General features: G+C 41.3%; 1 protein-coding gene across 4 annotated transcripts; it reads right to left on the reverse strand.

Annotated features, from left to right (window-relative positions):
* Positions 1–371: 371 nt before the first annotated feature.
* On the reverse strand, positions 372–26,999 carry LOC116939068 (intraflagellar transport protein 70A-like). 4 transcript variants are annotated; one of them, XM_032946965.2, is made up of 19 exons: positions 26,193–26,999; positions 23,661–23,726; positions 22,914–23,090; positions 21,421–21,477; positions 20,392–20,527; positions 17,338–17,442; positions 16,016–16,144; positions 13,318–13,367; positions 12,178–12,330; positions 11,545–11,610; positions 10,819–10,872; positions 10,357–10,422; positions 7,717–7,796; positions 6,519–6,729; positions 5,446–5,517; positions 2,492–2,595; positions 2,122–2,200; positions 1,720–1,849; positions 372–1,296 (listed from the first exon to the last, which is right to left on the reverse strand). In XM_032946965.2, exons 1-19 carry the CDS (start codon positions 26,238–26,240, stop codon positions 1,160–1,162), a joined length of 1,920 nt encoding a protein of 639 aa, XP_032802856.1. In that variant the 5' UTR covers positions 26,241–26,999; the 3' UTR covers positions 372–1,159. The 4 variants fall into 4 exon arrangements, with proteins under 4 accessions (XP_032802856.1, XP_032802854.1, XP_032802855.1 ...); XM_032946963.2 differs by having other exon boundaries at positions 22,914–23,132; positions 26,193–26,997; XM_032946964.2 differs by having other exon boundaries at positions 7,717–7,793; positions 22,914–23,132; positions 26,193–26,993.
* Positions 27,000–27,331: the final 332 nt, after the last annotated feature.

Below are 27,331 nucleotides of genomic sequence, written 5' to 3' on the forward strand. Positions count from 1 at the left end.
GCGTTTTTCTGGATTTTTGTTGTTGTTATTCTGTCTCTCACTGTTCAAATAAACCTACCATTAAAATTATAGACTGATCATTTCTTTGTCAGTAGGCAAACGTACATAATCAGCAGGGGATCAAATACTTTTTTCCCTCACTGTATAATGAGGCTGTTTTAATACCTTGAGTCATCTTGTTTTCAATAGTGGGCCCAACGCAGATTATAAATTGAAGAAATTTCTGAGGTAATCTAATGTAAATTCTAATGTAAATTGTTTAACTGTATAACACATGCTGTAAGAAAAAGCTGCTCGTTCGCGAAATAAAATCCCTGCATTTAGACTAATTTATTTTGACACAAACACATATAAAACAAACACCACAAGGATCATTTGAAAAATAAGAGTTTATTTTAAACATTTTATACAAATATCAAAAGCTTTTGAACACATCTCCTGAAATGCACTGGGTCTCCACAAATCTTAGAAGCTAAACCGACTTGAGCCTGGATAGTGCTTGGATGGACAATCTTTAATAAAACGTCATAAAATCCATGAAGCTATATTGTGGGCAGAAGGCAGTGCAACAAAATCCATTTTTGTCCTGTACTTCTCTGCTCCCTGCCTTGATCAATACTCACTGACCAGCTTGGTGGTCAGTGCCTCCGATTAGCACGGTTGGCTACATTCGGTGGCAAAAGAAGTTCAACCATACGCAAAGAATCAACCGCCAAAACCCAGCAGTGGATTGACGCAAAAGGCTGTACATGTACATGATTAAGAGTCAATAAAAGTATAACAAGCATTGGAAGTCGTGTGTATGATTGCATAAAAAAATTAAGTGTCTCAAGTGAAATAAGTTTTTTTTATGGAAATGGAGTAAGCGTACGCATACGTACTTGATTACACAACTGTCTGATATATGGAGTGGGCATGAGTATGTATTCGTACAGATGCAATAAAGGCAAGGTACATGACGTTGCCATAGAGGCACGATTTCAGCATTGACTCGGCTTTGTAATCATGGTGCCTTAGGCTACTAAGTGAGAGTGAGCACGAGTGAGCGTATCGTTGCGTGCGCATATCGGCTGACGTGCCGAATACAACACAGATAGATTGTTTTGCTTGTGGGAGCACCTCTGCTGCGCAAAGCGCCTGTGTGCGCCGAGTGTACGCATCACTGCCTCCAGCCCGTAACGCGCATCATCAGTGCATGTAGCAGCCGCGCTTCGTAGGTCACGGTGTTCCTCCCGCCATGCGCTCGCTCTTCCGCAAGGGGCTGCTCCACCATGGCTGGGATGTTGCGGCCATACACTGCACACACACACACGTGCATTGCGTCCGGTTGGGGAAAGCTGAGGCTTGAATGACGCTATATAAAGTTCAAGTATTATTATGTCATGAAAAATAACATTGGTAAAATGCATGTCAGCCACCAAGCATGAACTGTAACTTTCACTAAAACGCCACTCGATGGAATGACTTCCTTACAGTCACCGTTAGCCCAAGTAAATCACTAATTTGACAACTTTAATTGATGACTTGCAAAGAAAAATGGGCTAACAAGAAGTACATTGGTGTGTACAACGTTAGTATTTTGAATAAAAGACAGCACAAGCTGGTCACCTGTTATACCTTTTTGCTCATGTAATTAATGTTTACTGAACTCATGATTTTCACAGTCTACAGGCCATAACCACAAAGCGGCAAGTGAGGTGCAGAACAGCGGAGACATACACTCGCACTGCTGCAGGGCAGCGAGGCAGTCCTGCAGAACACCGTCGCGTAGCAAGAGCATGTGCTTGGCCATGTTCTCCAGCATGGACAGGAAGCAGCGCTTCACGTAGAACCACGTGTCCGTGCCCAGCTTTAAGACGCACGCACAATAACAGGCAGCAAGCCGGGTTGTAATGTTTTTTTTCACAAATGTAATGATACTCTCAACGTAACATGTGTGTCCTACATACATTTCACAGTGGTAATAAGATACCGTACCTGTAAAAACCCAATCGTGAACACAAACACGACTAGACAAACCAGTGCTTCAACTTGATCTTGGTAAATGGTTGTCACTCAGTATTTCCCTAAAAGCCAAGGGCTAACAGTGATGATTTTCTCACTCAGCTTTCGGGTTCATACCTTTTTCTGGTATGGCTCCAGGCTTTTGAGCACTCTGGAAATTCCAAACTCGTAATTTCCTTTTGCACAGTATAGAGTTCTATGGGGAAAAACGTGTGCACACACAGGTTTGTTCAAGTGTTAACAGACTTTGGTAAAGCTGTGTTGCCATCAGCATAGACATTTACAAACTGAGACACTCAAACATAAGATTTACATGAGAATTAAACAGATCAAGGAAGTTGAATAGAGTCAGAGATTTGTACTGACCTAAAGTGGCATTCAATTATATTGGAAGGGTTGATACTTATCGCATGTCACTCTTGTTTGGAGAAAGTGTATTGTGATGGCACACTGTCAAATGTTAGTTGAGTACGTCTTGTGTACACACCCTATGACGAGGTTGACGATGCAAAGATGATACGTCTTCTTGTCAGGGTCATCATATGCAAGTTGTTCCTCCTCCTTCTCTATCTTCCTCATGAGCTCCTCTGCCTTAAGAAATATAAAACAGCTTTAAGAAATGTATGAGTGCAAGGAAGTCCAGCATTACATTTGCAAGGCATCAGAGGCCTCTGTTACTACAGTTATCTTTGTTGCTCAGTTAAGTGCTCTTTATTAGGGTAATACGGGCTTTAGAAGTTTGGACGTGAGCATTAAAAAGAATAATAGCATAATACCTCCTTAAACAACATATCCCACTCAAGGAATTACATATTGACACGTCCACATATATTCATTTTAAATAAATGCATATCAAATACATTTAAATATTTTTTAAAAAACATGTTTCATGTAAGTGGGGTATTTAAAAAAATATATGTATAAGTGCACCCACTTAACTATGTTCACACAGCTCAAAATGAGAGGTGTACTCGTTAATTATAGCACTTCAACGTCAGTGATGGTAAATACAAGCGGCTGTGCTTGGAATTGTCCAAATGAACTCCAATCTTACCTATAAAAGGCATTTTTTGTCTGTCTGTCCGTCTGTCTGTGTGTCTCTGTGTGTGGACGAAACTTGCGAAGGATTTGCCTCGCAAACCGTGGGGTTTACGTTTTTAAAAAGTAGCCAGGTGCCACGCCATAAGCCCCGTGGTGAGCCAGCGCTATTCCATTTTCCCATCCGCCAACTTTAAAGTAGTTAAATTATCAATTTAGCGCTATTTATTATTTATTTCCTTACGCCGCTCTGCGAGCACCAAAGCATGCATTCGCGCATGCGCGACAAAGCTGACCCGGGGTTGCCCCTAGCAATGCACACGCGCGATCCGTGGAGGGGGGTGGAGGAATTCTCTTTCACGTTAAAAATGCTATAAAAAATATACACAACGCTGAGGTTCATTCTTCACAATGTGATGTCCTGTTCTCCTCCCTCCACCCCAATGCGTGCAGTTACTAATATAGAGTCGGTAGATGCTACTACTATAGGCCAAATATATTACTGCAGAGCGGGCGGGGAGATCGTGGGTGGGGGGGGTGTAGCAGCCCAGCCCCAGCCTGCCAAGGTGCCACCTCGGCCGGCTGGGAAATCTAGGCCAGGCCGGGGGCCCTGCACGAGACTAGGCCTCACCACGACACTGTTAAGTACTATTTTCGTGCTTCTTTCGCTAAACTCACGTAGATAGAAAACTAATATTTAAAAATTCAGTTCGAAAATATTAAAAGAATGTGTGCGTGTAGACAACTAATCTTTCAAAATTAAGTTAGTAAATATGAAAATAATGTGTGTGTCCAAGTCCATGTGTGCGTGTGAGTCGATGTGCATGTCTGCGTCGATGTGTGTGTATGTCCGTGTATGTATAAGTCGATGTGTGTGTGTGTGTGTGCAAGTCGATGTGTGTGTGCAAGTCGATGTGTGTGTGCGTGAGTCAATATGTGTGTCAGTTGATGTGTGTTGTAAGTCGATGTGTTTGTGTGTACGACGATGTGTGTGTAAGTCCGTGTGTGCGTATGTAAGTCTATGTGTGTGTGAGTCGATGTGTGTGTGTAAGTCCATGTGTGTGCGAGTTGCTGTGTGCCTGTGTGTGTGCGAAAGTCGATGTGTGTGTGTGTGGATCGATGTATGTAAGTCGATGTGTTTGTGTGTGTGGGTGGATGGCTGTGTGTGTGTAAGTCCATGTGTGTGTGTGCATATGTCGCTGTTTATTTGTGTAAGTCCATGTGCGTGTGTGTAAGTCGATGTGTGTGTGTGTGAGTCGATGTATGCAAGTCGATGTGTGTGTGCATCGATCTGTGTGTGTCTGAGTCGATGTGTGTGTGTAATTTGATGTGTGTGTAAATTGACGTGTGTGTAAATTGACGTGTGTGTAAATTGATACGCGTGTGTAAGTCGATGTGTGTGTGTCAGTCGATGGGGTGTGTGTTAGTCGATGTGTGTGTAAGTCGATGTGTGTGTGTCTGGGTCCATGTGTGTGTAAGTCGATGTGTGTGTATGTCGATGTGTGTGTGCGTAAGTCCATGTGTGTGTGTGAGTCTATGTTTGTGTGAGTCGCTGTGTGTAAGTTGATGTGTGTGTGTAAGTCGATGTGTGTGTGTGAGTCGATGTGTGTGTGTAAGTCGATGTGTGTGTGTCTGGGTCCATGTGTGTGTAAGTCGATGTGTGTGTGTACATCGATGTGTGTGTACGTCGATGTGTGTGTGTGAGTCGATGTGTGTGTGTGTGTGAGTCGATATGTCTGTGTGTCAGTCGATATGTGTGTGTGTGTACGTCGATGTGTGTGTTAGTCGACATGTGTGTGTGCGTCTATGTATGTGTGTGTTTAAGTCGATGTGTGTGAGTCGATGTGTGTGTTTGAGTCCATATGTGTGTGTGTGTGTGTAAGTCAATGTGTTTGTGTGTGTGGGTCGATGTCTGTGTGTGTAAGTCGATGTGTGTGTGTGTCTTTTTTGCCCGGGCAACGCCGGGTACTTCCCGCTAGTGCAATATATATGCTGGATACAACATACTTGTTGCGACAGCCCTTGTTGCAAATGTCTAACCAGGCTAAAAATGAGATTAGTTGTCTGTGCATGTGTAATTGTAGTTGATTTTCCCGGTGGTCTTCATCGCTATAATCATATATCTATTAAAGGGTGTCTGCTGGTCAAATGCCACAGCGAAGCTACGGAGATTCAAATCCAACATAGTTACACACTAACAACAGATATTAACAAGTCCACAACTGTAGATGTAAATGTGTAGTAATATACTCCTAGGCTGTATTGACATTTGGGTCTAAGAAATGCCAATGTGAAACTGCTAAGGGATTGGGCAAAATGGATGCCAATAAAATGAACTGCTGTCCCTTTTTCATTGAAAATAAAGCATTTGCTTTTGCAATTATTATTTTTAGACTTGTTTACCTCCTCGTTCTGAGATGTCATGATGTAAGAAACGCAGAGATTTGCCAGTACAATGGCACTGACACCTAGAATCTGCAGAAACATGTGATTGCATTTTACAAGTAAGAACGAAACAGATATCATGCAAATTATTTAACAGCATGCCAACCACACACAAAACATGGCACAGGCCACACACAACATACATCTATATTGCACATACTGCAGGCTGTATAGGATACACATATGTAATAGAATTAGACAGTACGATTTGGATTTAAGAGGCATATGCCTTTATCTGACTACATATAACTGCAAACTTATATTCCACATCTGCACTACACATATTTGGAAGAACCCCTCTGTATTGACTATGTTGAGGTGTACTGGAGGCTCGTCACTGATAACCTGCAGTTTACCTATATTATGTTTACTGTTGAGATGAATACAGTTTTGAAATGTATTCCTAATTTAGAATTATGTTACTTCTTTTCATGGGCACTGTGTTTGTGTTTCCTTAAATTTTTGTATTAGAATTTTTCAGGCAGTATTACATTATCACAGAAATATATAAATATTAACTTGTTAAAGGTATAATCTGACAAAGAAAATGCATAGAAGTCATCTGAAATGCCTTTAACGAAATCATGAAAAATGTGCGTGATCTTGTCAGGTCTCGGGAGCTAAGCAGGGTGGTCCTGGATAGTGCCTGATTGGATGATCACCACGTACACAGAGGTTGCTGAAGGGCTTGCGGGGCCATGATTTACGCAACAGAGGTCAGTGCAGCAAAATGCATCGTTGTATTGTACATCTATGCTCGCCACCTTCATCAACTGGCACCAACAGGCACGACAAAGCACAAACATCCCGCCCCATGACTCACACAGCATGGGGGAGTCCATCATACAGCAACGGACTCGCAAAAATGCGGTACATTTACATGCACGGGTAGTTCGTTACGTGAGTCACCTTGAAAAACAAAATGCGACTAATCGCTATTGTGCTTGGATAGGAAGTTTTTTTTTAAAGTAACCAACAGTGGGCATAACAGGACTCGTGTGCCACGGTGCAAAAGAGAGACTACAGCGTACATTTCCGTAGTTCTTCTTGACAATGGGCTCATAGAATCCGGTGGCCTCCTTGTACTTGCCCTCCTGCATGAAGAGCACATGTGCCACGTTCAACTTCCACACATCGTGTTCGCTGCAGAATTCCACCGATTTGCGGAAAAGCCGCTCCACCGCCGCATAGCTCTCACGCTCCCAATAGATGCGAGCCTGCGCCATCAGTACCGGCACGAACCTACGGGGAATCCGACCACAACATTCTCAAATGTTATCAAACCAACTGGGCAACAGAAATCAAAAACAAATTTAGGTTTCACTGAATCTGTCATGCAGGGCTGTGAGATACCAGACTAAGATAGGGCAGCAAATATTTGTATTTGTGAACATTGAATTGTTCTTGTTTAATGTGAGTGGATTTTTTTCTCAGTGCTTTGGTGTTTTTTTTCTCCCCCATATACAAACTTGTCAATAATCAGTGAGTAATGATTTGAGCTTTATTGTTGTTAAGGATAAAACAATGGACATAATCCTGTGGTTCTGGATTTAATTAATTATTAGTCAAAATAGTAGACACCAAGAGCATATTTCAGCAACACTTGACTTGTACAGAAAACTCAATGCATGGGAAGGACAACTAAACACAAAAAGCAGTTAGAAACAAACAAATTTTCAATCTAGATTTACAAGTGCATAGCTCAGGTGTCTTCCTAATATCGGAAGAGCATTCCAGACGGCCGCAGAAGCGCATCTGAAAGCGCACAATGCGTTGACCATCTTTGTTCAATGGCTAGCCAAAAGCAGCTGCAAAGATGACTGGAGTTCATGTGATGGTTTATACTCCGTGACAAGATCAGCAAGGTATTGTGGTTCATTTGTGGCAAGCACTTTGTGTGTAACGAGTGCGGCCTCATAATGCATTAGTTCGGCAACCGGAAGCCAATGCAGCTCGGCGTGCACTGGACGGACATGGTCGGATCTTGCAGTACCTGTCATGACACGTGCCAAAGAATTTTGTACATGCTGCAGCTTGGTAATTTTTTTGCCAGACGTCCCGTAGAGTAGTGAGTTGCAATAATCGAGCCTTGTCAATACGATGCTACACGCCACCGTGTTGGCTATGTCACGACTCAAAAAGTGCTAGAATGTGTCGTAGAGCCCTGATATGAAAATTTCATGACCACTTGTAGTAATGAGACTGGGCTGACCCTTGAGCTTCCCTCACCTCTCCAGCACTTCGTCATAGTCGTTGACGGCTTTTTTCACGCCGTCGTCATCACGGTTTGCCCGGGCATCCTGGACCTGCTGAGAGACACAGGGGCGGGTACCCCACAGGACACTCAGTTCCATCTGTGAGAAGCCTTGCTTTAGATATCCATGCAACAAAAGTTATCTACCGACCTTTTTTTGGCAAGGCAACTGGATACGAAAATTAATAGTTCATTGCATATCCATCTTTATAAATTTGATACAACACTGTCAGCTCAAAGGAACTGCTCCAAACTTAAGACGGGGTTCTGCCTCATAAGCACTCAAGATAACACAATGTGTCTATCAGTCTAGTCACTGTAAATATTTAGGATGCTTTTGTAAGCCATAAAACATGACATCAATGATATCTGATAACTTGTCATGAATGTACATTTAATGTTAATTTCTTCTGTGATCAGGATTACTGGTATGTTTTCTACCTGAAATATGCATCTTGCAAGATTCTTGCTGAACCAGTTGATAAGACAGTTTTATATTTATTGCATTGTGGTCAAAATGCACTTACAGTGAGAGAAAAAATTATTTGATCCCCTGCTGATTTTGTACATATGCCCACTGACGAAGAAACATCAGTCTATAATTGTAATGGTAGGTTTATTTGAACAGTGAGAGACAGAATAACAACAACAAAAATCCAGAAAAATGCATGTCAAAAATGTTATAAATTGATTTGCATTTTAATGAGGGAAATAAGTGTTTGACCCCTCTGCAAAACATGACTTAGTACTTGGTGGCAAAACCCTTGTTGGCAATCACAGAGGTCAGACGTTTCTTGTAGTTGGTCACCACAATTGCACACATCTCAGGAGGGATTTTGTCCAACTCCTCTTTGCAGATCTTCTCCAAGTCATTAAGGTTTCGAGGCTGACGTTTGGCAACTCGAACCTTCAGCTCCCTCCACAGATTTTCTATGGGATTAAGGTCTGGAGACTGGCTAGGCCACTCCAGGACCTTAATGTGCTTCTTCTTGAGCCACTCCTTTGTTGCCTTGGCCGAGTGTTTTGGGTCATTGTCATCCTGGAATACCCATCCACGACCCATTTTTAATGCCCTGGCTGAGGGAAGGAGGTTCTCACCCAAGATTTGACGGTACATGGCCCCGTCCATCATCCCTTTGATGCGGTGAAGTTGCCCTGTCCCCTTAGCAGAAAAAACACCACCAAAGCATAATGTTTCCACCTCCATGTTTGACGGTGGGGATGGTGTTCTTGGGGTCATAGGCAGCATTCCTCCTCCAAACACGGCGAGTTAAGTTGATGCCAAAGAGCTCCATTTTGGTCTCATCTGACCACAACACTTTCACCCAGTTGTCCTCTGAATCATTCAGATGTTCACTGGCAAACTTCAGACGGGCATGAATATGTGCTTTCTTGAGCAGGGGGACCTTGAGGGCGCTGCAGGATTTCATTCCTTCACAGCGTAGTGTGTTACCAATTGTTTTCTTGGTGACTATGGTCCCAGCTGCCTTGAGATCATTGACAAGATCCTCCCGTGTAGTTCTGGGCTGATTCCTCACCGTTCTCATGATCATTGCAACTCCACGAGGTGAGATCTTGCATGGAGCCCCAGGCCGAGGGACATTGACAGTTCTTTTGTGTTTCTTCCATTTGTGAATAATCGTACCAACTGTTGTCACCTTCTCACCAAGCTGCTTGGCAATGGTCTTGTAGCCCATTCCAGCCTTGTGTAGGTCTACAATCTTGTTCCTTGGAGAGTTCTTTGGTCTTGGCCATGGTGGAGAGTTTGGAATCTAATTGATTGATTGCTTCTGTGGACAGGTGTCTTTTATACAGGTAACAAGCTGAGATTAGGAGCACTCCCTTTAAGAGTGTGCTCCTAATCTCAGCTCGTTACCTGTGTAAAAGACACCTGGGAGCCGGAAATCTTTCCGATTGAGAGGGGGTCAAATACTTATTTCCCTCATTAAAATGCAAATCAACTTATAACATTTTTGACATGCGTTTTTCTGGATTTCTTTGTTGTTATTCTGTCTCTCACTGTTCAAATAAACCTACCATTAAAATTATAAACTGATCATTTCTTTGTCAGTGGGCAAACGTACAAAATCAGCAGGGGACCAAATACTTTTTTCCCTCACTGTACATGCATGCGTGCTCTACTGTGTTGTCGAGCAAGACAATACATTGCAACCCTATTGGAGGGCACTGACAAGGGCTTTAAGTAGCTTCCTTCTTAGCTGAAAGGGCTGTGAATGCATTCCTTGACTGAGTATGTGGGTGTAGGTGCCGGGGTGTGTTTAGACATTAGGCGTCAGTGAATTTGTGCCGTGTGTTTGTTGTCTGGTGGTGTGTCACTGACGCACTATCCCGAATTGAAAATTCCTATTTGGTTGTGGCTGCAAGTTAAAGCAGGCTCAACTCGTCCAGTCTTGTTCACATTCCCACACCATAAATCGTGCAAGTCCCGTGTAATGACAAGGCACTAGCGTCTCAATCCATCCGTGACGGTGTTTGTTATTTGAAGGCATTGTATTGATCTAATATTAGACATATGCAACATATGTTTTCCTTTTATGACTGTGGGATCGGTGCATGCAGGGGCAGCAATGTAGGGCTTGCTGTAGACACGACACCTGCTTGGTGAGCTTGCGGAGCTGCTCCGTCAACTTGGATGCCATTTCGTCAAACTTGTGGAATGCCTGGACAGAGCCACATAGAGAATAGCTCTTTAACAATGTTAAGAATATCATTGCTTTACAGTAAAAAATAATACTGGCAGGATGGACGGAGAAAAAGTGCTGTTTGGTTAAGTGTAAATAAGTAAAGTTGGCGGGAAGCCATTTACCATATTGAACAATGAAAATGAAACCATAATAATCGTATTATAAAAAAAAAACATGCAGTCAACATTAAACAAACTTTATATACAGTAATGACATTAAATATACTTGCATTGATTTTATTTTTATATATACAAAAAGTGGTCACATAAATAAATTGAAATAGCAATGTATTTATGTGACCACTTCAATTATGATGTTACAAATAAACATTTAATCAAAATTACATGTGTATAAAAAATAGCTCTACGTTACCTCCTCAGGTGCAGTCTGACATGTTATCATGGCGTCCAAGAATTGATATAGGTACTGTAAATCCACCACAAGACAGACAGACGCGTAAGTAGGTATAGTAGCATTGTTAAATATAATCATTATTTCACGCTGGAACTGCTAGTCAACTGTAGTAAACCAATTTATACTGCTGGGTAGATGTAGGCAGCAGGATTTAACAAACTTGCCCATTGTTTCAATTGCCACGCTGAGAGATGGTGTGGATTACTAGTCCAGTGTGCTAACCATTACACTACAGCAAATTAATAGACCTAAAAATTAAATACAGTAAAACCTTGGATTGCGAGCATAATTCGTTCCGGAAACGTGTTTGTAATCCAAAGCACTCGTATATCAAAGCGCTCGTATATCAGTTGTGATCACGTGACGCTCGGCAGACAAAGCGTATATGTACTACTTGTATTGCAAGACCTCGCTCGTTTATCAAATTAATATTTACTTAAACATTTTGCTCGTCTTGCAAAACACTCGCAGACCAAGTTACTCGCAATCCAAGGTTTTACTGTGGTAGATTCCGGCCAACCTCATAACAGCCTAACTCAAACTTAAGAAAACGGGATTTTAACTCCACAATTCCACCCATGTACATCTCATCCAGGTAGTGTAAAGCAACACAATTGCGTGAAGACAACTGCGGACCATGTCATCTTTCCAAGGTGGTGCAGTACTGCATGTGGTATGCATTACCGGTGTAAGCAATTTGTATGTGAGATGAGCGTTTTCTGCCAGAACATCCGCAGCAAGGTCATAATACTGCAGACACACAGGGAGACAAGTAAATAGCAAGGGTGAGAGCAAGTGAGCGGAATTTTATTTTCAATAACGTAATCCCAATGCGCATGCAAGAATGCGTTTAGTAAATCTCTGTAAGATATAGAGCAGGGCAGAGTTTGGGGCAGTTGAACGTTTTTTTTATAATTTCTAAAAGCAGTCATGTGATTAATTATCAACCAAACTATATTAAACATCTGATATATGTGCTATTGAGAAGGACCACTCCTTTTAAGGCAGTGTTCTTGATGGATGTGAGTTTTTGCTATATTCAATTAATTGACAATGTATGTCAAGTATGTGAAAGGTGCACTGATATTGATAAGCCCTTGACATGCCCACATGTGTGCTTAAGTTGGCTCCACCACTACTTGCTCAAAGACCATGAGATAATGAAAAGCAAAGCAAAACTTGATGTTGCTAGGACAAGTCATAGAGGAAGTTAAGTGTTTTCAAAGACAAATGGGCTCAAACCATTCATAACATGCTGTGAAACAACAGAGACCACCTGCAAAAGGCAAGTCTCACAGCCTCACTATGAAATCATACCTCATGCTTACAGTACAGCAACAGAAGGTTGCCAAAGGTCTCCGGAGGGAAGGTCTCTTGCTGCAGCAAGAACTGCAATTTTTCAAAGCCCTCACTGGGCCGGGTATCCATGTTCATGAGTGCCTGGTTATGCAGAGTCACTGGATCCAACTCCTGCGTGCAAATAAAGGGGTTAGCAATGTCACATTTTTACTTGACCAGGAATGTTATCACCCACTCTCCATTAAGCTCTGTCTCACAGTGAGCCGCATCACTTTTGAAACAAAAACAACTTTCTTGATATGATTACACTTTTTACATTCACCGCTAAGGTATAAACATCTGGCATAGAATTTTGTGTCAGTGGATTTCTGGCCAGATGTGGATGCTGCGAAGTGATGCTGGATCTGGCTGCCTGCAATGTTTTTGAGCTGTGATGTGTGAGGAAACAACTGGTAGAATATATTAGTGTAGAAGCATATTTTGGGGGGATTAAAACTTGTATTATATGGATGTATAGTATCACTTATATTGATTGTAATCGACAAATCTTGATAAGCTTATCAAACTTGTATATTTTTCATGTGGAATGAAATTCATAACCATTCAAGTATAGGTTCCACTGAGATACAAGGAAAAGCTGAGCACATAAAAAAGAACAGTTTAAAAGGACTTAAGAGTAAATTCAGGAAATACAATCTCTATATAAAGTAATCAATTGTTTTATTTAAAATAAAATGTCCACACACTTACGATAGGATTAACATAACAGATAACAGATTGATGGTGAGGTTTGGCAGAGATATTTGTTCTTACATGGTGAGCGCTTACTGCACAATTTATTGACATGAATTTCCCTGCCATTGTATAATATTAGATCACCCAAAAAACCCCATTATCATTCCCATCTTGTATGTATGTTGAACTTCTTTCACACCATACATAGCCAACCGTGATAATCAGAGGTGTGGGGAATCTTACACAATTCGAGGGTATGACATCACCAACTCATACCAAGCAGGCTATAAGCATGACAGGTCATGTATATCAGGTTGGACGAATTGATTTGCAATTTTACGTAATTCTGCAACTCCATCCAGACAGGTTAGTATGTTGCCAGTGGTGCACTTTAACACATGTGTTTTTTATGCAGCACCATACCTCTTCTGATCGTGGGGGCATGTCTGTCAGTGCTTCCTGCGCAGCCTCAACTGTGGTGAGACAGCAATAAAAAAAATATTTCACTCAAAAGTAAACAGTAATTTCTAAGTCATATAATATATGTGTATGTGCACTATGTATCTGGCCATATGATTCAGCAGTAGGGTGAGCAGATTGCAATCAGAAAATTGCAAGTTCAAATCCTGGTTAGGGGTTGACTGAGCACATCAAGCCCTCTGGGGTCAAGAATTGATTGATTTTATTTGTTTACACGGGTAAGAAATAGTCAGCCTTAAGCTGATTCACAAGAATGACCCGCAGACGATCTTGGTGAAAAACATTCAGTTACAGCAGCGTATAAATCAGTGATTCTTAACCTCGGGTGCACGCACCCCCTGGAGCTGCGAGATGCCCTTTCTGGTGGTGCGAGACATGCGATATATTTTTTCAGAAGGAAAATCATCGAAACATAAATTAAGCACGGGCACGTAAGTACAACTACTTTGTTTCATCAATCCTACGTATTTATTAACATGTTTTACAATTGAGAACCAAAGGGGTGCAAGGTTAAATCATAATATTGCAGACGAGTAGCAAATAGGTTTGAGGAAGAAAATGAGTCCCGCTTTGTGGTTGTCTGCTTTATGGCCTCGCCCCCACCATAGGCATTTCCACCATTGGCTCGCGGCTGTAAACAGATGGGTGCTGCACTGCCTCAATGCCCATTTGAACATAAAATAATTTGACAATATAAATACTATATATGCAAAGTACGTAATACTCTTTGGTTCTTTCGGTAAAGTCACGTATGTAGGAAAAACATAATAGATCACGACGTTTCGATCGCAATACAAGCAACCGTCATCAGGTGTGAAACAAACACAGCAGGAGAACTGCTGACGTAGGAGAAAGAGCTGCTGCAACAAGAGTTTATATAGGATTTTGGTGGGACAAACCCAAGGGTAAGTAGGCGGAGCTAGAGAAGTAATTTGTACGTAAATGTGAGAGATTAGCATGTCAATGTGAGACGGCCCAGCCACCGGAGGCGTGACAATGAGAAGATTAGCATGTCAATATCAGAGAGCCGGGCAACAGGAACCAAAAAACCTTAAGAGCAGGAGGTACATATGATGAGAGCGAGACACAGAGAGAGAGACACACAGAAAGTCGGAAATAACAGCTGACATAGGCAGGCAGGTAGGTTTGCAGGTAGGCTGCCTATGTCAGCTGTTATTTCCGACTTTCTGTGTGTCTCTCTCTCTGTGTCTCGCTCTCATCATATGTACCTCCTGCTCTTAAGGTTTTTTGGTTCCTGTTGCCCGGCTCTCTGATATTGACATGCTAATCTTCTCATTGTCACGCCTCCGGTGGCTGGGCCGTCTCACATTGACATGCTAATCTCTCACATTTACGTACAAATTCCTTCTCTAGCTCCGCCCACTTACCCTTGGGATGGGCCCACCAAAATCCTATATAAACTCTTGTTGCAGCAGCTCTTTCTCCTACATCAGCAGTTCTCCTGCTGTGTTTGTTTCACACCTGATGACGGTTGCCTGTGTTGTGATTTAAACGTCGTGATCTATTATAATTTTTCTACCTACGTGACTTTACCGAAGGAACCAAACAGTATGGATTCCTGCAGTCACGAAAGCTTCAAATCAAAGTACTTAATGTCGTGTACTGCATTTACATTTTGATTACAATATATTCGATGAGAATAATGTACCTGCATGTCAATGTGAAAGTAACCCTTGTACTTTGTATTTGCACAAAACATATTCTGTACTTTATAAGATAATTATGTAGAGTAACCTATATCAATAATAATTACCATATTTATATGTTGGGTAGATTCACAATGCAGAGACAAACTTTACATAAACGTCATGTTAGTGGCATGCTATATTATACAGTCATCATCATATAACTAATAAAATGAAAGATGTTTGTCATGTTTACAACGTGAGAACCAAAATTAGTTCAAAGATCAATAATACACAAAATTATCTGAAATAATATCTTCCTTTCAGAATGCAAGTTTGATTTTTTTAGAGGGTATCACTGGACCTGGGCAGCAGGGAAACTATAAAAGTTAAATGGATGGCACTAACTGCCTCACTGCCATTTGCAAGTTTCAAAGAAATAATATATTTTGGCATGTATTTTCCTCCCACATGGTAAACATTCATGGAATAGGCCAAATATCCCAATGTAGGACCCTGAGTTTTAAGACTTGGTGAGGATTTTCTGGCAAAACTGCAATTAGTAAAACAAAAATAGTATCAAATATTGATAAAATACCAGTGCTAATGTATTGTTGAACAAGGTTAAGATGGAGAGTGGAGAAACTGCGTCATTCATGATGCATCCATTTCTGTGAATGCACAACTGCATATTGTTGAAAAGATAAATGGATTTTTTTAACAGGTGACAAGAAGAAATTTACGCACTAAACTTTTTACACAGTAGCTTGCTTTTCGTGTAAATGTAACCTTCCTGTGTGCACGGAAGTGAGACGTCACCGAAGTCACCACTGGCGATATTTATTGAGCTAAAATAGCACAAGTTAAAAATCCAGTTTCGAAATTGCAATGATATACAAAATCAATGCAGGACTCTCCTGCAAAAGGATACATCAGATTTGGAGAGGTTTGCCTGGATAAATATACCACATTTTTACTATTATTGCTGTGCTCACAGTTTTTCAGTTGATATTCGATGGCTGCCTTGAGGTTGAACGCCTCAACCAGGGCTGTCTCATGCAGAACCTGCGTGTTGCCCACACTGCGCACTTCGATGCCCTCTGTAGTCATTCCCACACTCAGCTCTGGAATCAAATGAACGGGTAGAAAATCAATCGCCAGAAATGAATCCACTCGACAAGAACATTGATAATACCAGTTATTACACTCCCCACGTATTAAATCATGCATGGGATAAGTGATGATTTTTTTACAAAAGATACATGCAAATGATATTGTGAATGTTATATTTCGGCAAATTTAGTGGACACAACTTGTACAAACAAGACAAAAAAAGTTAAATTCAAATGATACAATAAAATGTAACAAAAATTGTATTCTTAAATTTGAATTGCGATGCCACTCATGGAACCTCATCAAATCACCAGGTGAATTATTGTGGATATAATCCACGTTTATGCTGGATAACAACTTGTCTTGGGCGCCACATACCTGGTTTAACACTTATAGGTAAGATAATTCGGGCTCAGTTTCAAAATGAATGCAGAAAAGTGGTTAACATAGAAAAATTTAATTGTCTGGTTGGTATCAATTGGATGTAAAATTTTGAATGAGGCAACATTGTAAGGTGTATTCTCTGATATGCATATCTTTTAAGCATCTGGCCTTATTTTGAGGTATATCTCAATAAAAATGCTTCTGTTGTGTTATTAATGATTACATTGTTCATTGATTTCAATTCCTCTTTAGTACTGGTCAGCTGTGAAGACAACTTTTTTTATTCATGTAAATTAACATTCTATAAACAATTATAATATATACAATTGATAGGAAGTTGTGCAATAATTCAGAGATGGGAAACTTAATTTTGAACTTTGTTTCCAGAAAAACAAAACAACCCTTCATAAAGATAAATTAATGCATTTGACTGGAAATTGAAATAACGCCAAGAATGCACACATACACACAAAAATTCCCCGTATAGCCTTTAACAGACTGTTGGGGAAAGTGCTGCTAATGAGCACCTATGAAGGCCAGTACAGCACATGAGGGGGTGGGTGGCCAACACTACACCCAGCTCCCTTTGTCCGTCTAGTGGCGATGTTTACATACCGCACCAGGTACTCATTTGAGGCCGAGTCTACCCAGGAGAGGCACATGACTGGTTCAAATAAGCTTCACCGGTGTTGACCGTGAGTGGGAATCGAACTCAGGTCACCAGGTTCGTAGCACAGCATGCTAACCGCTACACTATGCTAACCGCTACACTATCGCTCCCCACATATACACACAGGCACATGCATGGTGCCTTGCCTACCAGGATGCGTGCGAATGCCCTTCTCAATAATATCAGCAATATGCTTGAGGGCAGGGGCGTACTGCTTCATGCTGTAGTAGCAGAGCGCCAGGTTGTAGGATAAATCTAGAAAATGGAGCAGCAGTTAGACATACACTCATCCATTGCGGTATTAGAGCAGAGTACTGCCAGCACAAATCAACACGTGTGGCCAGCAATTGGAAAATGCTTCCATTCCAAGCAAGCAACTATTTAGTCCTGAATTAAATGTAATCCCACAAAAACAACTGATCAATCGTCGTACCCCATTTAATGTTAAAAGTTGCTAATATGGTTTGAAACAACGGCACTTAATGTGAATCAATTGTTGTATGCATGGCAATTTTTTCTACAAGTACTAGCATAGAACTCGTTGCTCTAATGTAAAATAAGCGACAGCTGGAATGTTGATACTCTTCTCACAATGCTCACTCGAAGCACTAAAAGTAATCGGGTTTTTGCATAATAAAATGCCAAAATAATATGTAGAGTCTTTTGTATACATTCTCTAGGATTTAAATAATATTATTGAGAATTACATTAACTGGGACATAAACTGAAAAGTTAGAGTAATTGAAATTTAACCGTGCCAGTCATCTGCATTCGTTACTCCCACCTCTTCGGTGTCGCTATAGATGATGTCTTCCAAACTTCTTCCATCGTTTCATTTCAATGGTTATTTATTACATGGGAATTTCCATATAACCAGTTATTTTGGTTCCCGTAAAGTTGGTACAATAATGTGTGTCTGTGTGCTAACTGTAAAGACTACTGATCCTTACAACATTGTTTGCCAATGACTGTGGAGAGAAAATCTGTTTTTTAGCTTTGTTGATGTACATCACTACGGCATGTGACTCAAACGTTTAAATGTTTTTTTTCTGAAATGTTTACTTCTGGTAAATTTTACATAATAATGTGTGTAAACTGTAGTGACAATTTACCATGAGAACATTGTTTACCAATGACTGGGGAAAACCCTGCCTGTAGGTTTTGTTGTACATCTCTACCATTGCACAATTATATTCTGAAGGTAAATGATAAGATATCTTCAATACAGCTGGTATATAACTTAAATGTCTAAACACATCTTAAAATTACATTTTGCCGTGTGTGTGTTTGAGACATTATTTGTTGCCTTTTTAACAAAGTTATATTTGATTTTCGATTTAAAGCTTTCGTGACTGCAATGATTCATCTTCTTTGGTGCTTTCGGTAAAGTCACGTAGAATGAGAATAAAATAATAAATTGATAAAATAAAATAACACAATAATATTCAATTTATTATTTTATTCTCATTCTACGTGACTTTACCGAAAGAACCAAAGAAGAAAAAGTTATATTTGGATAATTAAGCGGATTATGGACACAATTGCTTAAAAATGCAAACTGACCAAATAGTTGTTTTTTTTAATCTAGAAAGACTTGCAAGAAACAAGTCTTAATTTTGTCATAAAATCTTACCCTCATTACAAAATCTAGAAGTGCTCATTTGTGTTATTTCACTCACATTTAGGCAGTGCATGTGTTGGTATTGGTTAAAGGCAGAATTAATGAGGAAATATAGAATAATGAATCATTGTATGTGAGATACACGCCAATTTTACATTGTATTTCTCAAACGTAATTTTTATGTTTTTTCCTTTACAACACACACAGTATATGCCTGTTTTGTAATAAACACTATACAAATTACAATAACATTTATAAAAACGAATTTGAAAACATCATCTGAGAGGAAATACCTGAAAAGTAAAATTTACCACAAATTTACTGATATATAAAGAGACATAAATAAAGTAAACAAAGTACAATTATCTCCACTGAGCGTTCATCTTGGTTCAACCTGTTAATGTAAATGACATAGATCATTGATTTGACATGGGCATGAGAAGTTTCAAATGGATTTACAGTCTCTAATCACAAAATCTTTCATGCAATTCTCGTGCTTGGTTAAATCACAGGTGGGGATTCAATAATGCACCACATTCAGTTGCAACCCTTGACACACTCATACTCGTGCAGCATTCGCACCAGCATTTTAAATTGAGCTAGACCATATTCTTGGTTCTTTCGGTAAAGTCAAGTAGATAGAAAACAAAAAGCAATATTAAAGTTTTCTATCTACGTGACTTTACCGAAAGAACCAAGAATATGAATTCCTGCAGTCACAAAAGTTTTAAGTCTGAGCTAGCCCAGTTTGCATGTCGGGAAAATGTCCTCAGCTCAGATACCTATTGCAGCTTTATTGGGCCAATGGACTTGTAACCATGCCACGTGACCTGCTTTAATTGGGCTGCACTTTCCAGCGGAGGGGACTCACTTTTACCCAGCAGCTCTTGTACACAGTTTTGACATCACTGAGTCAATGCATTAGATATGCATGTAGTCAGTGGTGCCTCTCTTATAGGATAACTTCAGGGCCGTCATTTAATGGACAGCGTGAGTTAACCTAAGCCTTATAAAAAAAATTACATTTTTTACAATAATTTGTCTCCAGATGCACAGAGGAGCTGAAGCATTAAAGAGAATGGCTGAGCCTGGTCCGTGCCTGGCTTATAATGACCGTGGAAACATATACATTTTCCTAAATCTATTAAGCAGTGCCAGATTAAGCGAGTGCGGGGCCTGTAGCATATGTTATAAACGGGCCCTAAATAAAAAAAAAGACACGTAAATATTAAAAAAAAACTTTTTTTTACTTGCATAGTAAAGTAATTGTATTTTTTTCCTTTGCTATACAGCCAGATAATGACAAATCGCTAACCTTAAACACCGAGTCGTTCATAAAAGTTGAAAGCAGTATAGTACTAAAGAAATAGAGCAAGTTCAGAATCACTGAACCGGAATTGATCGCTTGAAAGCATTTAGCGCGGGGCCCCTGAGTGTGCGGGGCCCGTAGCATATGCTACTTTTGCTACGAGGATAAACCGGCACTGCTATTAAGTCTCACTTAATGAATGTGAATTATAGTAATGGCATTTTGATCAACGAGTACTGCCACTATTATCTGTGTCACCAGGTGTGGTCCTGACCGGGGCGGTAGGACGCAAGCTGCATGGCAGTGGTGAAACGCAAGCACGCTTCATCAAAGTGGCCCTCCTTATATAGCAGGCAGCCCAGATTGTTCTCTGTGTCTGGATCATCTGCAGCACACTGTTCCACCAGGCTCTGGGGGATACATTACACAACCACGTGAATAATGATTCTCAAAAACGCCATTCACTGTGTCCCACTCACGCCTCTCCTCCCGATGGACACGCTTTTTACATATTCTTCCCAACATGATGTGTGCAATGTGCATATAGCTTGAGATTAGCAATCAATGAAATAGGCTGGATTGGAAGTTTATACAATTCAGAATGGCCATTTTGTGACAAATTTTCTAAGGTGTATATGTAGCGAGCATAATGTCCCTCTCTTTCACAAACATTGAGCTGTGTGCAGAGCAATAGTACGTAGAATATTGAGCAAGCTAAATTTGCTAGCATGCCCTGAACATTGTCTTTCCACCGTACATTCGATGCGCAGTTGGCTACGTACGGTGGGAAATGTCGACATAAACGGGCTACACCCATTTTAAACCTTTAAAACAGTCTGCCTCAGCAGCTGTCCCCCTTTTTTCTCCTTCCTGATGACAAACGCTTGTGTCGCGATCGAAACGTCGTAGTTTTTTAAAAAATTTTGTTCTTTTCTTTTAACCTATCTACGGGACTTCACCGAAAGCTTTAAGTCAAGATTTAGTATTTGTATCTCGATGATGTTCGTGAACAATGTATATAGGTGTGATGAAAGGCTCATATTTTTCAGTTTTTGTCACCCCTTCATATATGACGAACAACTGAGGCATCATTTCTTTATTGAGGTATTTCATTTCTGTGCAATTATACAATAACTATCGAGGTCTGATATTTTCTATCCAACAGCTGGTCCCATTTTCTTTATGATCTCCAAAGTTATTCCATCTGATAGTGGAGTTTTCCCATTTTGAATATATTAATACACTTTAAACATGTAACAAAATACAGTGAGGTCATACACATTCACACTTGTAAGTGTATCACCTTGGCGCCAGTCAGGTCATCTTCCCCATATTTAATAGCGGCTTGCAATTTCAGGACCTGAGATTATAGACATGAAGAGACAACAGTAAAATGAGCACTTAAAAAGTTCAATGTCAGCAGCCATAGGGAAAATATATTTATATTAATATAAAACACCAGGAGTCTGGGCATGAGGAAACTTCCACAGCTCAGTTTAATCAATTGCTGCAATGCTCATTGGAACTAATTCCAGCTGCAACACTATTTACATATTAACAAGCAAGAAAAATCACACAAACACACAGATTACGTAGCACTTTACAACGTGAGTTTTTCCTTGGAAGTACTTAATTTCGTCATGACAACTCGTATCTATCTGTTTAATCTATTCAATATCAGGAAAATCTGCCCTCTCATTTTATCTTGTTGCCATACTCCTGGTTTATACTCGGATCTTTACCCGTCTGGACTACTGCAATTCTCTTCTTGTTGGTCTCCCTGCCTATGCACTCACTCCCCTCCAACAAATTAAAAATGCTTCCACGCGGGTTATTTTCAATCTACCATTTAATTTTCAGACTTCGCCTCTCCTCCGTCAACTTCACTGGCTTCCCGTTGTCTATCACTGTCTTTTCAAATACCTTACACTCGTCTATAAATCTCTCCATGGCCTTTCCTCACCTTATCTCGCCTCTCTTATCTATTTTATGTCCCCTATCGTCTTCTTCGTTCACAATCTTCTATGTCTCTCTCTGTTCCTCGTTCTTCCTGTGCCTAATCTCGTTTTCAATAATTTTTCTCCCTACTTGCACCCTTCTACTGAAATAAATTTCCCCTGCACATTTAGCAGTCCCCCTCAACTTACTTTCATTCCTCTCTTAAAGCTCACCTCTTCTCCATTGTCCATTATCTTCCCTCCCCTCTCCCCTCCAACCCTTCCCATCTCTCCCCTTCCCTATCGTGACCCAATGTCCCTTCTGTTACAGTCATTAATTCCTTGGCCATTACATACCCTTGCCATCTAAATCAATCTATTTTTAAACTACTGAAAGCACCTTGAGCAAAGGTTCCCTATACATTTAAAATAAGTTAAGATCAAAGTGTTCATTGAGGTGAACCCCTGCACCAATGAACCGGAGCTCAGATACTGGCTCTGCCTCAGCGGCTGAACTGGGATGCCGAGTCAGGTATTATTATAGTGCTGGTTTGCGTCTTAAATATTCGGCTGGTTATCATTAGGGTACGTCCCTATCAGAAACAAAACTTGAGACTAATGTTTGGTTCATGATGGATCATCTTTATAAGTTATTGTTCCCCCATTATGGACAGACAGATGGACAGAGAGAGCTAATGCATAAATTATTTCAACCTGCGTTGAAAAGCGTTACAAATGTATAAGGTCGGTAGAGATGGACATGTGAAACACACAGGCAACACAAGACCTGAGATGCGCTGCCACCGAAGTTCTGGAAGTGATCAACCAAGCACACACATGTGCACGTGCACACGGGTACCTTGGCTTGATAAGCAGGGCCCTCCATAGCGAGTGTGGCCTTGAGTGCCTCAGCATAGGCGCTGGCACGGTACAGAGACTGCGCATGACGCAGCCGATATTCGGCGCCCTCGTCCCCAGGCCCAGCCTGCTGCGCTAACGACTCGTAGCATTCAGCAGCAACAGCAAAGTCCTGCATCTGGAAGGAGCAGTATGCCAGCAAGGAGAGTGCCGGTCGGGACTGTGTGCGTGTTGGGAGTGCGCAGAAGGAGGAGTAAAAGGGAACATTGGAGTTGAAGCAACATTTGGTGGAATGAATATAATTATTCGTAAAAATTGGTCAAGGAAAAATGGTACATACAATCGTAACACAAGCATTACTTTAATTTTATGATATACCATATTGATGGTGATATTGTAGACTGAAGCAAGTACTAATACCATAGTTCTGAAAACTGCTTGCTTTTAATACTTGTAAATTTTAAAAAAATACCTTATTGGAAATGGTATTAAGTATAGACACTGGTCATGGAAATGAACAACTCATGTATGTGAACTGTGGGCGGAAAACTTTACAGGTTGATCAACGGCCATGTTAAATACTGTTTGTTCGATTCAAAGTTGGTGATATTTGAGTTAGCATGCAAATATGGTCACTGAGCTGTGTGATATGGTACTGCGGGAGCCCTGACAAGAGTTGGAATTGGTACACCTACATATAATGGAGCGGTTTATGTGCAAATATTAAATACCTCGCATTACATCATACCTTGGGCTGTTTCTGCAGCTCATTGTTGAGGATCTCGATCGCTTCTCCATAGCGACCATCTTTAATCTATCACACATGTTAACATTGCATTAAAACACAACTGTTGTACGCTACTGAGTCTCTTACAGTATGTAGACCCAATATTGAAAAACCAACATCTTGCGAGCCATACACAGGCCATTCTATTGTGTTGATCTTATCTGAATGTATAAAATTGTGTGTAAAATAACGTTAAAGTTTATTGGACCTTGGCCTTTCAACCCTTCTCATTCCTCTTCCAGTCTAAAGCCCCCCTCCTCGTAGCAATGTCCATGGAATAACTTGCAGTAGCTATCTACAAAATCCTATTTATCCAATGCCTGCAACTCTCTGCACCATAAAGGCAAGCTATATGCGAAAGAAGTTCAACAACATACAATGTACAACAATAATAATGAATCCCCAACATTGTATAACTCATTAGCAATGTCAGCCCAGCATCTGCATACAGGGGGTCCCCAAATATGTCGCCTCGACGTTTGCCAGGAACTCGCGAGTGGCACTTGTCCTCCACAGTCTTAAGGGCTATACGGTAGGGATGAAAAACCTTTTTCTTTACTAGGGCCGCAAACCGATTTTCAAATACCTTTGCGGGCCGGGCCACACATTCACACGCACTTGTAACCTTCATCCAATGATAGCGCAAAAACAATTAACGGACACAAGTGACAAGTGACCTAAGTAAGAATACGCAAAAATTAGATACATGGGATTTCCAAGTTAAAAATAACTATTTTTGTGCTCTATCAGGTTTCCACCCCTTCCTCCACGCGGATTTTATCTGATGTTTGTGTATCTGTGTGCGTGCGGGGAGCGGTGGTGTAGCGGTTAGCGCGCTACGCTATGAACCTGGCGACCTGGCTTCCGATTCCCGATCACGGCCAACACCAGTGACGGTTATCTGAAACGGTCCCGGGCCTCCCCTAGGTCGACTCAGCCTCAAATTGGTACCCGGTGCGGTGTGTAAACATTCGCCACTGGGAGACCAAGGCGGTCGAGCGTGGTGCTGACCACCCACCCCCTCGTGTACTGTTGCGGCCTCCATAGGTGCTCGCAAACAGCACTTTCCCCTACAGTCTGTTAAGGCTATACGGGAGGGGGGGGGTGATCTTTTGTGCCAGCTATGCGAGTCTGCAAAAACCCTGGGGGGGGGGGGAGTAGAATCGAATATGTAGGAAGGGAAATTCAACCGTAAAATAATAATTTTCTATAATTGTCTGTACATATAAATTACAATCTCTCCCACCTCTAAACTCAGTACCTGTAAAACCCTTTCTCCAGGACAATTATAACACCCTCAAACAGCCAAGAACCATTTGCGTCGCTTTTTTTAAGGCTGCGTGAACGTCAGAAAATATCCCCAATGCATTATTTGTTATGCTATCCATCATCATTAGCTGCGGTCAATCTACAGCTGCGGTCAATCTACAGCTGCATGAAGGGCCTCAACATCTCTCATCCTCTCGCGATGTTCGCAATACATGGTTGCACTTTCATGCAGAAACAACAACGAGTTGATGTCATCGTCCCATTTATGCAGAGGACGACCACACTTCGTGCGCTTACCCTCTCCTGGCCGACACGAAAAATCCTTCGTCTCGACCGTCGGCTAATTTGATCTCCTCGAAGCGAGGAGTCCTGGGTCCCAGCACACTTTTTTTAACCCTTAAACAATGTCTTTCTCGAATCCTCGTGCCTCTACTATACAGCCCATAATTATATTGCCCATAATAATAAGAGTCGACCATGCAACCCAAATGATGGGCTGTAAAGTAGACAACAACAGTCTGCGCTCCTCAAACCGAGGCGGAATAGCAGAAACAACGCGAAACTCTCTCCCGAAGCAAATCGTTCAATTGGGCAATCATCGCCTATTACTGGCAGACTCTTCTCCCGGGGTCACTTGCCTGCCTCTCTTTTGAGTTCTCACACGGTTAAACAAAACAAACGTGACACTATTCTAACGTCAGTTCATGGTAAAGCCATCGGAAGGACCACGTTCAACTCCTCCTGCATGTACAGTCCTCCTCATCGGATACGAGAAAGCAAAGAGTGCGGATTTGGCGAGGCATCTCAGTTTTTAACGCGCGAGTGAAACATTTCAAACAACGACCACGACTCAACCGATTGCTTGCAAAAATTGTGGTGTTTGAACATCGTAGCACCTGTTTTATTGTCGGAAATTGTTAAAACCTATTCTTGTTTTTCATACGTAGTCGTACCTGTCAACCCCTGATCAGTGCCCCTACATTTATTACAGACCAATTCAGACCTTATTGATCACCCCGTGCCCTTTATAAATCTCAAAGCTCATCCTACAAAGTCCCACCACAGGAGAGAAATAACCAAACAAATAGACAATCTCCCTGTACAAGAATGACGGTGTTAAACTGTATGGATTGACAGGCATGCCTGGTAGACGTGTGTGTGTGTGGCGAGCAAGGCGAGGCAATGGCCTCGCTCGCCACACACCGCTCCCCCCACCGGACGCACCATTGTGTAAATCGTCGCCGTGAACTCCCCTTCCTTCACTTGATGCATGGTGGCGGGGGGAAGGCGACGTACACCGCGCGGCTGAATTAAGAGACGGGTAACGTTTTAAAAAAGACGTCGTGAGTATGCGGGCGAGCGGGCGGCCACCGTCAGCGATGTCACCCCGCGAGGCCGCAGCAGCGCCGCTCGCGTCACCACGCGGCACGGTGGTTGCCAAGGCGACCACCGTTTCCGTTCGCCGCCGGAAGTCGACTTACGAGTTTAAACAACAACAAAAATTTTGATTTAAAGCTTTCGTGACTGCGGTGATTCATATTCTTAGTTCTTTCGGTAAAGTCACGTTGAAGGGAAACAATAAAATAATAAAAAAATATATAAAACAATAAAAATTCTCACGACGTTTCGACCATAACACAAACGGTCGTCATCAGGTGTGTCGGTTTGTTTTATATATATTTTATTATTTTATTGTTTCCCTTCAACGTGACTTTACCGAAAGAACTAAGAATAATAACAACAACAAACAAAACAATCTTCCAACGTTAAATTTTTTATTTAAAGCTTTCGTGACTGCAGTGATTCATATTCTTGGTTTTTTCGGTAAAGTCACGTTGAAGGGAAACAATAAAATATAAAAACACAATAAAATTATCACGACGTTTCGACTGCAATAAATACAAACCGCCACTTCTTTCAAATGTTTCTTGCTGTGGTTTTCACACCTGATGATGATTGCTTGTGTTGCAGTCGAAACGTCGTGAGAATTTTATTGTTTAATATTTTTATTAATTTATTGTTTCCCTTCAACGTGACTTTACCGAAAGGAACCAAGAATATAAATCCCTGCAGTCACGAAAGCTTTAAATTAAAATTTTACCTTCCAACGTTTTAATAGCAAATGAGGTTGGGGGGGGGAATGTGTGAGAGAAATACGAGTCGTGACGTCATCGCGATGTTCGGCGTGACGTCAGCCTCAATAAATCGAACGGAAGCTTCCTCCCCACCCCCATCCCCCCCAACCACCATCCCCCCACCAACCACCACCCCCCACCACCACCACCCCCTCCACCCCTCTCCCCTCCATCCCCATCCCAACCATCCCCCACGACCCCCTCCCCACCACCCTCCAGCACATCCCC

Source organism: Petromyzon marinus, chromosome 5 (genome assembly GCF_048934315.1).
Source record: "Petromyzon marinus isolate PM22_M1 ecotype Great Lakes invasive population chromosome 5, UKy_Petmar_22M1.pri1.0, whole genome shotgun sequence".
NCBI lineage: Eukaryota > Metazoa > Chordata > Hyperoartia > Petromyzontiformes > Petromyzontidae > Petromyzon > Petromyzon marinus.

Coding starts and splice junctions, on each gene's coding strand:
- LOC116939068 (XM_032946963.2), bottom strand. CDS start 26,240: ATGCATCAAGTGAAGGAAGGGGAGTTCACGGCGACGATTTACACAATG. Junction 21,478..22,913: donor GCCCTGCTTATCAAGCCAAG/GTACCCGTGTGC, acceptor CTATAATCTCAG/GTCCTGAAATTGCAAGCCGC. Junction 6,730..7,716: donor TATGACGAAGTGCTGGAGAG/GTGAGGGAAGCT, acceptor GATTCCCCGTAG/GTTCGTGCCGGTACTGATGG.